Source organism: Henckelia pumila, chromosome 4 (genome assembly GCF_033568475.1).
Source record: "Henckelia pumila isolate YLH828 chromosome 4, ASM3356847v2, whole genome shotgun sequence".
Taxonomy (NCBI): domain Eukaryota; kingdom Viridiplantae; phylum Streptophyta; class Magnoliopsida; order Lamiales; family Gesneriaceae; genus Henckelia; species Henckelia pumila.
Genome location: NC_133123.1, coordinates 23,880,106 through 23,893,354, shown reverse-complemented (window position 1 = coordinate 23,893,354; position 13,249 = coordinate 23,880,106). Strand labels below are relative to the sequence as shown.

General features: G+C 36.5%; 2 protein-coding genes across 2 annotated transcripts; one reads left to right on the top strand and one right to left on the bottom strand.

Moving 5' to 3' along the window:
* The first annotated feature begins 340 nt into the window (after positions 1-340).
* Positions 341-2,879, top strand: LOC140860680 (uncharacterized). Its single transcript, XM_073263686.1, has 5 exons — positions 341-712; positions 838-1,067; positions 1,150-1,517; positions 1,849-2,234; positions 2,307-2,879. Exons 1-5 carry the CDS (start codon positions 341-343, stop codon positions 2,877-2,879), a joined length of 1,929 nt encoding a protein of 642 aa, XP_073119787.1.
* A 4,697-nt stretch (positions 2,880-7,576) lies between these two features.
* Positions 7,577-10,063, bottom strand: LOC140864739 (peptide methionine sulfoxide reductase A1-like). Its single transcript, XM_073269079.1, has 2 exons — positions 9,527-10,063; positions 7,577-8,132 (listed from the first exon to the last, which is right to left on the bottom strand). The coding sequence occupies exons 1-2, from the start codon at positions 10,043-10,045 to the stop codon at positions 7,881-7,883; spliced, it is 771 nt and encodes a 256-aa protein (XP_073125180.1). The 5' UTR covers positions 10,046-10,063; the 3' UTR covers positions 7,577-7,880.
* Positions 10,064-13,249: the final 3,186 nt, after the last annotated feature.

Here is a 13,249-nt window from a genome sequence, read left to right as displayed (position 1 = left end):
TGTGTAAAATAGTAGAAATTGTATGTCCATATTTGCGTATAATTACTGGTACCCAGTAGCTAGATGTATTGCTTCACCTCTACGTTTTAATTAGTCACTCGTACTCGTAGGTAACAAATTTAACCACTGTGTTTAATTTTATGGGGTAAGTCCTTTCTAAACTTTTTCTCATGTACTCATTATAAAGATGGACAGAAAACGTAGAAACATTACTCTCGTTGTCATGGTGTTACAAATGCTATGTCGGAATTTTCTAAAGTTAAGTCTTTTAATCCGACAACGCATGAGATATTTGGAGAAGCCGCGGCGATTCAATCGTCCAGCAGCTGCAACGTACACCATGATCGGGAGATTAAACGCCCAACTTAACCACTTGCATAGGACAATCGAAGCAGGAGATATTCAATGTATAGTGAACTTAAGAATGAACCGCAATGCATTTGGACGCCTTTGTTTTTTACTAATTAATGTCGGTGGACTAGTGGAGTCGAGATATGTACGGGTTGAAGAGAAAGTAGCTATGTTCTTGTCAATTCTTGCTCATCATAAAAAGAACCGTGTTATTGGACATGACTACATTCGTAGTGGACATACAATTAGTGCACATTTCCATGAAGTAATGCGAGCACTTGTGAAGTTGCATCCACTGCTGCTGGTTAAGCCTGTCCCTGTTGACGAGACTTGCACCGATGAGAACTGGAAATGGTTCAAGGTATTGAAACTTTCCATTACACATGCACTACATGAGTTTCGTATGATTTATGTTATTTTTCTGAAATCTAATAAATATTCTATATATATGATAATGATGTGATAGTTATTTTCGAGTAATTTCAGGGATGCCTTGGGGCGTTAGATGGAACACATATCTCAGTACACGTACCTTCTCGGGATAGGCCAAGATACCGAACCAGAAAGGGTACTATTGCAGTAAACGTGATGGCTGTATGCGACCGGAACATGAACTTTGTATACGCTCTAACTGGTTGGGAGGGCTCAGCAGCAGATGCGCGTGTCTTAAGAGATGCATTGACTCGAGACGACTCTTTCATGGTTCCTAGAGGTTAGTGTCATGCTAAATCACATGTAGATCCTTGCTTGCTTGTTGAAAGCTTCTCAACCACATCAGTTTTGTCATTGTGTTTCAAGTTGTTATTATTTGTGCGATAATGGATATGCAAACACCGAAGGCTTTTTGACACCTTATCGTCAAGTTAGGTACCATAGAGATGCTTGGGGCAGCCGTGCTTCAAGACCTGAAAACTATAAGGAATTGTTCAATTGGAGGCACTCTCGAGCCCGTAACGTCATCGAACGCGCTTTTGGATTGTTAAAAAAGAGATGGGCAATCCTTAGAAGTCCTTCTTTTTACCCGATAGCAGTTCAGAACATGATCATACTAGGTTGTATCCTACTTCATAACTTTATTCGCTCACAAATGGATGACGATCCTGTTGAAGAAGTAGAACAAGAAGTGGGCAGCCCGGTTGATAACCCAGAAATTGAGATCATAAATAGTATCCAGTCTTCGGACAATTGGGAAGCTTGGAGAAACGAATTTGCATTGAACATGTGGAACACAAACCAATAAAGCGGCTTTCTTTGTATTTTAGTTTGAGAATCTAGTACTGTGATGAGTTTGTTATGTCAAATCTTTTCTTCTGACATTGCGAGTTGTACTTATTCTATCCATTGTTATTGTGTTTGAATATTACTACTGCGTCTTTTTTTTGTAATTCGTAATGTTGACCATGATATTTGTTATATGAAGATCCTTTTTATATCCAATGACATTTGTAATTCTGATGAATATAATCACTCACATGTCGTTTTTGATTTTGGGTGCAGGTGTGATACCAACGATTGTGAGCATGGACAGTGGTGCAAGTTCTGGAAGTTTTGTTGGGAGATCTAAAAAAACCGAGAAGACAAGAAGGAGTTGGACTTCACGTGAAGAGGATGTCCTGATCCAGTCTTTGAAAGACGTGGTGACTAAGGGATGGAAAAGTGAAAATGGGTTTAAAGCAGGATATTTGAATGTGTTGGAATCTGCTATGAAAGAATCACTTCCAGGTTGTGATTTGCGCGGGAATCCACATATCAACTCCAAAGTGCATGTGTGGAAGAAAGCTTATGGTACTTTAGTCACTATTCTGGGTCGCAGTGGTACAGGATGGAATGATATTGAAAAGACGATAGATGCAACCGATGAGACTTGGGAAGCACTTATTAAGGTACTTGGTTTTTTAATGCTTGGTACTTTCAATACATAATTTTAGTGGACATGACATGATCATATGTTGTAGGACGATGCATCTATACGCTCCATGAGGCACAAGCAATGGACGTATTACAACGATTGGTGCGAGATATTTGGTAATGACCGGGCAGGAGGGGATACATCAAAGAATTTCAATCAACTGTTACAGGATGTCCTCCGACTTGAAACCAATAGCATACCCATTGAATCGTTGAATGCTGATAATGAACATTTTCAGTACTTTGAAGCTTCGGCAGACTCCATCTCCGAAGCGGAGACTCCATCATCTAAACCTTGCCCTCATTCATCCACAAAGAACAGGAAGCGAAAGAAAGTTGTGGAACTGGACGACTCTATTGTTACCGCAATTAACAACTTGGCTAACATTACGAAGGACACAATGGGGGATCTGGTGAAACAAATGGCTGTCGAAGACAAGATCTCCGATGCGCAGGATGTAGTCTTTGAAGGTGTCCAACAGATGATTGAGCTGTCAGAGGATGAGCAAATGCGGGCTTCCCGACTATTGTTTCGCAATCATGATGACTTGGCGTTGTTCAAGCGTCTAGGTGAGAAAGGAAGAATGTGTTTGGTCAAACGCTTGTTAGATGAGGAGTAAGCGTTGTGCAAAAAGGCTACTCTCACTTTTTTGGATGGATGTGTGAATGGCAGTACCGTGCTGCACATTTTGCGGACTTATATATGTGGGTATGTTTGTCATGTCTTTTGGTTGATTTAATCAGTAGCCGTACTTATGCGCTGGTATAATTATGTTGTTTGGTGTCGTGTTTTGGATATATTATAGACACCATGGTTGAACTATGTACTTTGGGTTCTACCCCTGGCAGAATTCAATCTTTCCTGATTCAAGTATTTGAGTTGTTTCTGTCATTTCATACATGAATTTGTTTCTTTGTTTAAAATAAATAGAATCGTAGCTTGTGGTTTGCATACATGTGGCATTTAGTAGGGAATTTTAGTTCATGTGATCGTGCATGGACATAAATTTTTTACCAGATTAGAAGATGCTTGAGTTCATGTAATCGTGCATGGACATATACTTATTACCACTTGCTGAATATAAGATGCATCATTTTCTCCGATCGGGCATATATACATAAATTTTTTACCAGAATAGCTATGTATATAATATTAGGTTTAACAATTAAACTTCTAGTGGGGATTACGACATGTCCCTCGTACCATTAATGAAGAGTTACTAGTGCATCAATTTTTTTGTAAAACAATAAGCCTAGCATATTTATAAAGCAAACACAACTTTTCATAACATAGAAAATAGTAGTACACAATAACACACAACTTGCACATACATATAGAAACAAGCTACAACAGATCTTTTCGGACGACAAGTACGATAATATGACTCCTGCCCCACATAATGCATCCCAAAAGTTTGTGTAATATCTAGCACACTGACACAAGTTCAAAAGGGTGGGGCACGAGATTTTTATGCATAAACATCATAGAACTTAGCCACTAATTTCTTCGGTAGTGTCAAGCTTGATCACAATTACTGATGCATCTTCATCTTTATCCAGCTTCTTCTGTTGTTCCGGGCCGTGATATTGAAGTTTGCGTTTGCAAGTGCTACTACCCTCCTTAAATTCTTCATATGCAGCATTGTTAGGATGACAGAGCTTAAGTTTCTTAACACACTTATGTTCGCTTGATGGAGACTGCAGCAGGATCACAGACTTCTTTTGTTTGCTAGAGTTCCCAACAACTTCAATCACCTCTATTTCATCATCAGAGCAAAGATCAACCACTGGTACATGATAGTTGCTTGTGACAGTCTCCTCGGAACCCATTTTCATATGCACAGACATGTAGATTAAACAAGAACACGAAATAGAAGCAGACTGTTGGAATGTTATTTATAGTAGTAGACATTAGAGGCACAACAGAGTATTTAAAGAGAATGTAATAAATATTTTTTCTACAGCCTAACTACAAGCATTTAATACATGTCTGTGCAACAGTGTTGAAAAGTAAATTTCTGAGGATGAACATGCTCTTAAGATATACAAATCTTCTTTGACACAGACGCATACTAAACTTGGTGGTTGAGTTGAATTAAATGACTCGAAATCTAATAATACCAAACAGTTACTACTTCATTGTGACCAAGAAATAATTGAAAGTATGGAAACTGAAATTTAACCATAAAAAACATTACCTATGAAATGCACTTTCTCCATTAAATCCCCTTTTCAAACTATCAGACATGATCATACACTCAAAATAATTTACAGAAGAATATTACGGAAGCTGCAATCGATACCTGCAAACTTAAGAACATAATACATCGAAAGTGTATGGAAAACACAATATTTAAGAAGATCAGAAACATTATATTAGCTTCAAAGGATAAACACGTAAGGCTGCGCATACATCGAAAGTGATAAGAACAATATAAACAAAGTTAGGAAACAAGTACTAAAAATGTAGTCATAGCTACTCAAAACGCAACAGCCAACAGTACAAGAATCTAATTTGTCTAATTTCCCCGCATTTCTTGCAATAATGCTCTGATCTCGGCGCATAGTTTCTCCATTTTGAATGATCTACTTGCAATTTCACGAGCTAGATCAGATTGCTCCTGAAGTAGTCGAGCTAATGTCCTACTACGGAGCACATCATCATTAGAACCTGCAGATGGAGTGGACGTGGAACCTTGATGCTGTTGAGAAGGAGGAGAATCAAACGAAAGCTTTCGGAAGGACTCAAACGCAGCCTCTGCCTCTCTTACTGTCGAATCCTTTGTGACAAGAGTTCGGGACGCCAGTAACTTGGGCACTTGCTTCGGACCATTGGTCGTACACTCCCGGTTTTTTACCCTCGTAAACAACATACGCTCTAGGCTACAATAGGAGATTAATGAAGTGGTGATTAGATAAGTCAAAATATACATCATCGTAGAGTACCCATTTTTTGTTTGAAATTGACTTCATAAATTAAAATCCTATTTTCGAACGAGTGATTACTGTGATTAACAACAAAATAGTTGTAAAAATCAGAAAGCTCAAATATCATGTTTGCAGGCATAAACAAGAGATGGGTAACCTTCACCATGGCCGAATTCGGAGGTCAACCCAGTGAGAAACCTTTTGTGCAGTTGCTTGTGAGAGATATTTCACTTGGCGTCGCAACATTGAACGAAACATTTCTCACGAATTTGAAGGTCTGAAAAGTAGATGAAGATATTACAAAACTTTTGGAGAAATAATTAGATGTAGAATTTACATGAAAAGAAATTAGGTACAGGGAATAATTTTACCTCTCCATGATCGAAGCTTTCAACTAGAGCTGCCCAAGGAAGAGGAACTAGGTTGTGGGTGGATCGAGTTATTGGAACTAGGTTGTGGGCGGATGGTAATATGGATTTGAAGGACAGGGTATTTTTGTCATATAATAACATTTACTTCTTTTTATCACTCAAATAAACAACATACCAAACATATTCGATTTTTATCATCATCTGTAATTATCATTACAATCCAATAAATAATCCCCCTTTCACCATCTTTTTTATTTATCCCATCACACCTACCAAGCGCAGCCTTAATGGGTATATAATATCTATTTCACAATCTAGGGTCGTGAAATCCGAACACTATGTGAAGGGCATAATGATGTCTATTTGAACTTTTGGTGCCAGAATGCACCATGTTTCTTGGGAGGAGGGGTTGAAAAGGAAGAGCAGGAAGAGAAAATAAGAACAGTCGTGACTGGTGAGGAGAGTTGCGGGAGAGGAGGGATAAATAAACCCTTGTTTGGTATGTGGGTTTAGGGTGAGATAAGGACTAAAGTCAGCTGTTTGACTGGTTTTTTGTGCAAAAGTTGAAATCCATGGGCCCGGTAAAAGGCGCTGTAGATCAAGGAAAAAGGTGGTAAATAAACCCACGTTTCTCGAAGGTATTAAGAATCCATATTTCTACAGTAGCATAGACGCTGAATTATGTTTCCTATTTTACCCTGGGCCCTACTTCACGTGGCCTTGGATGTGTACAGTGGTCAGAGACAATTTTGGTAAAAGCTACATAGTCCAACTTTTAATCCTACACACAAAAAACCAAACAAACATATTAAAGTTTTTTAAAAATATTTCATAATTATATTGAAAAATATACTTATTCCACATTTTATTTTTAAATTTAATAATCTCATAACACGTACCAAACTTAGACCAAAGGAACAACCATATTTGGTCATTCTGCGGGAAACAGAGCAGACCGAAATTGTTGAAGAGGGACTTCGTGTAAATTGCAAAATTGAGGAAGAAGAGGGACACAACGTAAATTTAAAAGGAATACTGTTGGATTATGCTTCTATCAGCTCGACTGAAAAGATTGGATCGAAGAGTACATATCAGATGAACTTAGTGATCAGATAAGTTCATGGTCAGATCAAGTACTGGGATCAGATCGAAGTTTTGGACAGATGAGTTCTGTTGGCAGATCGATTGTCCGAAGAGTTTGGATCTTGGCGCGAGGAAGCAGATCAAAGCAGATCAAACTATGTAAGGACATATCAATTGCATTAAGAAGCAGATGACTTATCGGGTTGGACCATGTTGACTTTAAGATTGAGTCGTAGTAAGTTGTTGACTTAAAGCCCAAGAAGAAAATAAGTGTATTTTTTCTATATAAGCAGATGGAAGCTGACCAAAAAAAAATAACGAACATAACAGATTCTTCAATCTCCAGAATAAGTTTTTTCCGAGAGAGAAGAGAACAGAGAATTCAGAGAGAGAGAACTGGGGCGCAGATTGTGACGGAAAAATTCAAAGTCTTTAAGTTTGAATTGAGTCTGTATCTAGCGTTAGAGTTTTTTGGTCTGGATTGTAATAAGCTCTGGTTTGAGCTTGGTTTTATCTCTTGTTCGTGATCAATAAAGTGTTGTGTTGCTCTCTCGTGGACGTAGGCAAATTCCTTGCTGAACCACGTAAATACTTGTGTCGTTTAATCGCTTTCGTGTGAGTTGATGATTTATCTGTGTGCATTGAGTTTTCTGCTTGTTTGGGATTGTGTTTTTGAGTTTTGGTGTATGTGTTTGTCTGGTAAAAGTCTCGGAATGTTGAATTTGTTCTTATTGATTCCTAACAAATACCTTAAAAAATGTATATTGCAACAGATTTTTAAATATCTTAATTTAGATAAAGTAAAACATTGTATTTATCCGTCCTCAATATATTTGAAATGAGATAAATTTGTAATAAGAATTATAATAACATAAAAAAGTAGCATAAGATATAATCAATCAAATTGCAAGCCTAGATTGCCAAGATGCAACAAAAATATAAAACATATAGCATCATCGCAATTCCAACACACTTCAACTTTATGTTGACAAATGTTTAACAAATAGCAACAGTTCAAAAAAATAAAAATATCTCCAGGTAAAAATTTACATTCTAGATAAACATTACATGCTCAGAAAGATTCACAATGCAGATATACACCAGATGAAGATGCAACAAGAAGCTAAGCCATTGCTAACAAAATTTACTACCCACAACCCACTTCAAGCTAAAACACACGAGCCATAATCTTCAACTGTAAAGAACCCGGACTCATATTATGTCGAATAGTAGTGATCCTTAGCCATAGCATCTAATTGGGTCGTTGCAACCCTTCTCACTTGATTGCCTGAAACCAAATCGGCCACCCTTTGCAAGGTACTGCTGGTGATACTCCTCTGCACGGTAAAATTTCTTGGCCGGAAGTATCTCGGTGATGATTTTCCTGTTCAGGAGTTTTTGTTGCCTATCTCTCGACTCGAGGGCTGCTTTTTCTTGTTCGGGAGTATAGAAGTATATTCCAGATCTGTACTGAGTTCCTACGTCATTGCCCTGCATTGACACACAAAAAAAGATCAATAATATGCCATTGGAAACAAGAATGGTCCAAATGAAGACAGGGCGTATGTTACCATGTCAGAGAAGGCCCAAAAGAAATCATGAAATGGCTACTTACTTTGAGAGGCTATCCCACACACCGTCTAATTTACTTCGATTTAATTGCAGTAAACAAACATGTGTTCGAGCAAAAAAGGGCGTATGGCTTTAACTATGGAAGGATGATACCAAGTTATTAACAAATAAAAACAACGTAAAGTTTGAAGATTTTTTTCCTTTCCAAATGACAACTGCTCCTACTGCTAAGTGCTAGCTCTGCTGCTATCCAAAGAAAGCTCATAAATTTGCCATATTTTCCATGTAATACAGAATTGATTTATCATCGCTCGTTGAAACAAATGGAGGGGCTAGGGCTATTAATATCACCAAAGAGAGCACGAATGCATGATAACCAGAAAGAAAATAAATTAAGACGACATAACTCTAAATAAAACTACCTGGACAAAGTCAAAAGCAAAGGCAAGAAGATATCACAACACGATTCAACACATTAAGACTTGATCACTGTGGTGTATGGAATTTTCAGCACAATAGCAAATTCATTATCCTCTTATCCTTGAAGTGATTGAGATTTATTATCACATAGACTACCACACCAATCCCAATTCGTGCCAATACATCGGAGGCACTCAAACACATTTTCCGGTTATTTTACTTTACAAGGTCAAAGAAATTTTTTCCGAAGTAGGTGATTCCGCTAAACAGTCGAATAGGCTATTACCAGATACAAAAATCGAGAAGTTCAAACCTAGCTAGCATGTTAATGCATGCACAACACGAAATAAGCTAAAGAAAACATCTTTTGTTAGCCCACAACAGTCTTCCCGTTAGTTTATTTCTTCCGCTTGATCCAGAATATATTTCATATAAACTCAATACATAACCAACCCCGAAATTCACTAGTCATACCCAATAAATCACAAGTTATCAAACCTAAATCCAAGCAAACATGGAATTACTCATGAATAACTGGAAATTGGAATCAATTAATTATACTTCAGTCTCAGCTATTAAGGAATAACCAAACTAAAATATTAACTATTTGCAAGCTGAAATTACAACTTGGTCAGCTACCTGAAAAAAGCTCATATCAATATGACCCGCAACAATTGAAAAAACAGGGAAGTCAAAAATTTAATATTTTTTTAAATACAGAAGAAATCTGAATTTATTTTCAGCTTTGCTAACCCATTGGTCAGCACCAAAAGTACAAAAATTCAACAAGAAAACCATCAAATAGAAATCAGAAACGATTCCAATCACAAAACCATGAAATCCTCAAGGACCCAAAAATCAATAAATTCAACAAAAGAACACTGAGTACCCACCTGGCGATTGGGCGTCGTGGGGTCATGCCTGGCCCAGAAAACATCAAGCAAAGTGTCATAGCTGCACTCTTTGGGATCATACTGAACCCGCACCACTTCGGAATGATTTGTCGTACCCGTGCACACATCCTCGTAAGTGGGATTATGCAAATACCCGTGCGTGTACCCAACCTCCGTCTTGGTCACACCCGGAACCCTTTGGTAAACCAATTCGGGGCCCCAGAAGCAACCCAACCCGAATTGGGCGAACTCCTGACCCGGAGCCGGTTTGTCGTCATCGGGGCCCTGCGCAATGGAAGACGAGGAGTCGACGGCGGAATCGGAGGCGGAGCGCAGACCGAATCCGAACTTGTTGAGCCAGCTCATCTTTGGGGCGGCGAAGAGAGCGGAGGGCCGGAGGATGGGGCCACAGGGGAAATTAAAGGGTTTGAGTGGGGGCAATTTCGGAAGGGAAAAAGGAGGTTTGAAGATGGAGGAGAGCAGGGGAACAGAGGCAATGGAGGAGGTTTTCAGGAGCATTTTTGCTGGGATTACGTGTCGGAAGTTGTAATGTTGCAGACTTGCAGTAATATATATATAAATTTTTGATCTCAGGCACCCTAGATTTTACTTACACTCAGTGCCCAAAATAACTTTGATTGTCTTGAAATTTTCATGGTAGCATCGTCTCAAAAATGCGAATCCAACTATATATAATATGATACAAATTTCAATCTCGATAGTCGGAAATGGGAAAATGACCGAAAATTAGGTGAAATATGCAATTTTCGGTCATCTTCCTATTTTCGAACACTGAGGTTGAACTTTTTATCATATCATATATCGATGGATTCGCATTTTCGAAACCATCCTACCGTGAAAATTTCAAGACAATCAAAGTTGTGTGCACTAGGGTACGTGGGATCAAAACTCTATATATATATTTATTTATTTATTTATTTATTTATTTATTTAAATAATATTGTTCAAAATATCAAGATATTTTACTTTAAGTATGATTGATAGATTATATTTTATTTGATTTGATTGATTAAATTTTATATTAAAATGATAAATTACTATTTTTTTATTTTAAAAATAAATAAAACATAAATAATATTATTTATAACGTGTAATATAAAAATTTAAATTCAATGATTTGATTGATGTAAGATAAATAATTAATGATTTGATTGATGTAAAATAAATAATTAATAGATGAATAAATAATATGACGAAAAAAACGTGAAATTGGATAAGATGAATTATATATAGATTACTAATACAGACTACCAAACACGGAGCCTAATATTAATAGTAACCGAAATTTTTGTAAAGTTTATTTAATATATTTGAAATTAAAATGCGTGGTGTTATTGTTTTTCTGTATTTTATTTTTTCACTCCTAGTATTTTACTATTTTATGAGAAAAACGTATGTTACTATTTATGAGAAAAACGTAATACTCAAATAAAATTGTAAAACTCATATTCTATTTGGTTTATCATTCATTTTTCTTATGAAGAGGCCAATTGATCGATCATTCTCGAAAAATCATGCGTGTGTTCCAAACTTTGTGTCGCCACCTTATAAAGTGTAGGTCTCATGTGACAGGTCGACTCCATCTATATTTACGATGAAAAATATAGTTTTTGTTCACAGGGGCATAGACGAGTTGGTAAGGTCTGAAGTGACGTGGGAAGAATTTTTCAGCGTTGCAGGTTCGATCCTCGTGTGGAGCATATTTCCTGTGCACATTTCTCGATTTAACCCCACATGAGCCAATAGGCCTCTGACTCATGTGATATGAGGTCCCCTTCGTAGTCAACTTTTTTTTTCTGAAAAAATAATGTTTTGTGCATAATAATAAAAAAAATTAATGAATTGGATCAAATAAGATATATGTCTCATAAAATTGATTTGTGTGAGTGTTACCTCTTAATAGGAGTTTTTGTGTCTTATAAATTAAAACATGAGTAAGTCTCATGTGAGACGATCTGATGAATTTATATGTGTTAGACAGATGGATTTGGCCTATCTATACGTGGAGTGAATAGAAATATTTTTAACATAAGAAGTAGTACTTTTATTGGTCTGATCAAGTAAGATATATGTGATCGACAATGACATATTTTGATTTTAAATTTGAGTTTCAAAAGGGAAAAATTGACAGATTTTTTTGTTGTAACGAAAGAAAAATAGGAAAAGCCCCCGAAGTCATCGACGGCTCGACCACCGCCGCAAGCAAAATAGATAACAACGATGTTGAGTTGGTAAGATAATATGTGTTTACAGATAAGCACTTGTGGATAAAATTTTGAAAGGCCTTTTCTTCACAACCTTTGACAATTCTTTTATTCTTTGCTTTCGTTTCATGTAGATTTTAGACGACTTTAATGAGTTCATTGATTTGTCCAAAAATGTTATTTTCCATAAAATTTCCTAACACTTTTATAGCAAATGTGTTTACAAATCGAATTTTTTTATGTTTGTCTCTTTGTTATTTGTGTATTTTATATAATCAAATTTAAGTTCTAGATCGTTATTTTTGATTTCCTTTTTCTTTTAAAAAAACAATTTTATTTTTTTTCCACGTGACGTTGATATTACCAAACAACGCTAACATGTGTTGTGTGACATGACTTCATCGGTTATGAAAAATATTCGAAATCACAAAAAAAAAAAAAGGAAAATACATGATTAAATTAAATTAAATGAAGCAAACATATGTGACAAAAAACCGGCAGACGGAAATGAGATCCGCCTCAGAAACTTAATACATAAGAAAATTTTGAAAATATAAATTGTCAATATCGTGATAAAATATGGATGTTAATGGTACGTACGTGGACTTGAAGTTGCCGTTCAAATGACTTGTGTATGGTCGGATGCTAGTTGTATATTTTTTTGAAAAGCTAAAAAAATAAAATGAAGATGCTCAATCGCCTGGAAATATGTAAATCGTTTTTATACGTCAACGTCTCTCTTACAATAATATCTGCAAGAGACTTTAACATCAAAATTTATTCCGCCAACACTAATTCTAAATGCACTAAAATTCGTCACAGGACAAGTGGCTATAATAATAATAAAACTCTATTTTTTTATTTTTTTTATTTTTGTTCCAATTAATTGTGTACCCACCCACGTAAAGCTCGAATCTTGGGGATCAAGATACCTCCGGATTATTTCATGCTATATAAGGGCATTATCTCATGATAGATTTTGTAGAAATTAATGAGAAAATAATATTTTTATATATCTCAAGAATGATTACATAAGATGTTTATATACAACAATAAATACTAAAGAAAGATAAAGATTACAAAGAATAAAAGATTGCAAGATAAAAGAAAACATAATATACAATAAATATATAATATATTTCAATAGTCCTCCTCAAGATGGTGGACTCATAGAGACACTAATCTTGGGACATAGTAAACGCAGACGAGAACCAGAGAGCGGTTTTGTTAAGGCATCAGCCAGCTGGTCAGAGGACGTGACATGAGAAACACGAACTTTGTGGCTTTGAACCAGCTCACATACAAAATGATAATTTAAATCAATGTGATTCATGCGAGAATGAAACACATGATTTGCACATAAATAGGTAGCACCGATGTTGTCACAATAGATAGCAACCTGAGAGGACGCACGAACAACACCAAGTTCAGCAAGAAGAGAGCCAACCCATTGCACCTCCGCAGCAGCAGAGGCGACATCACGATACTCATCTTCCGT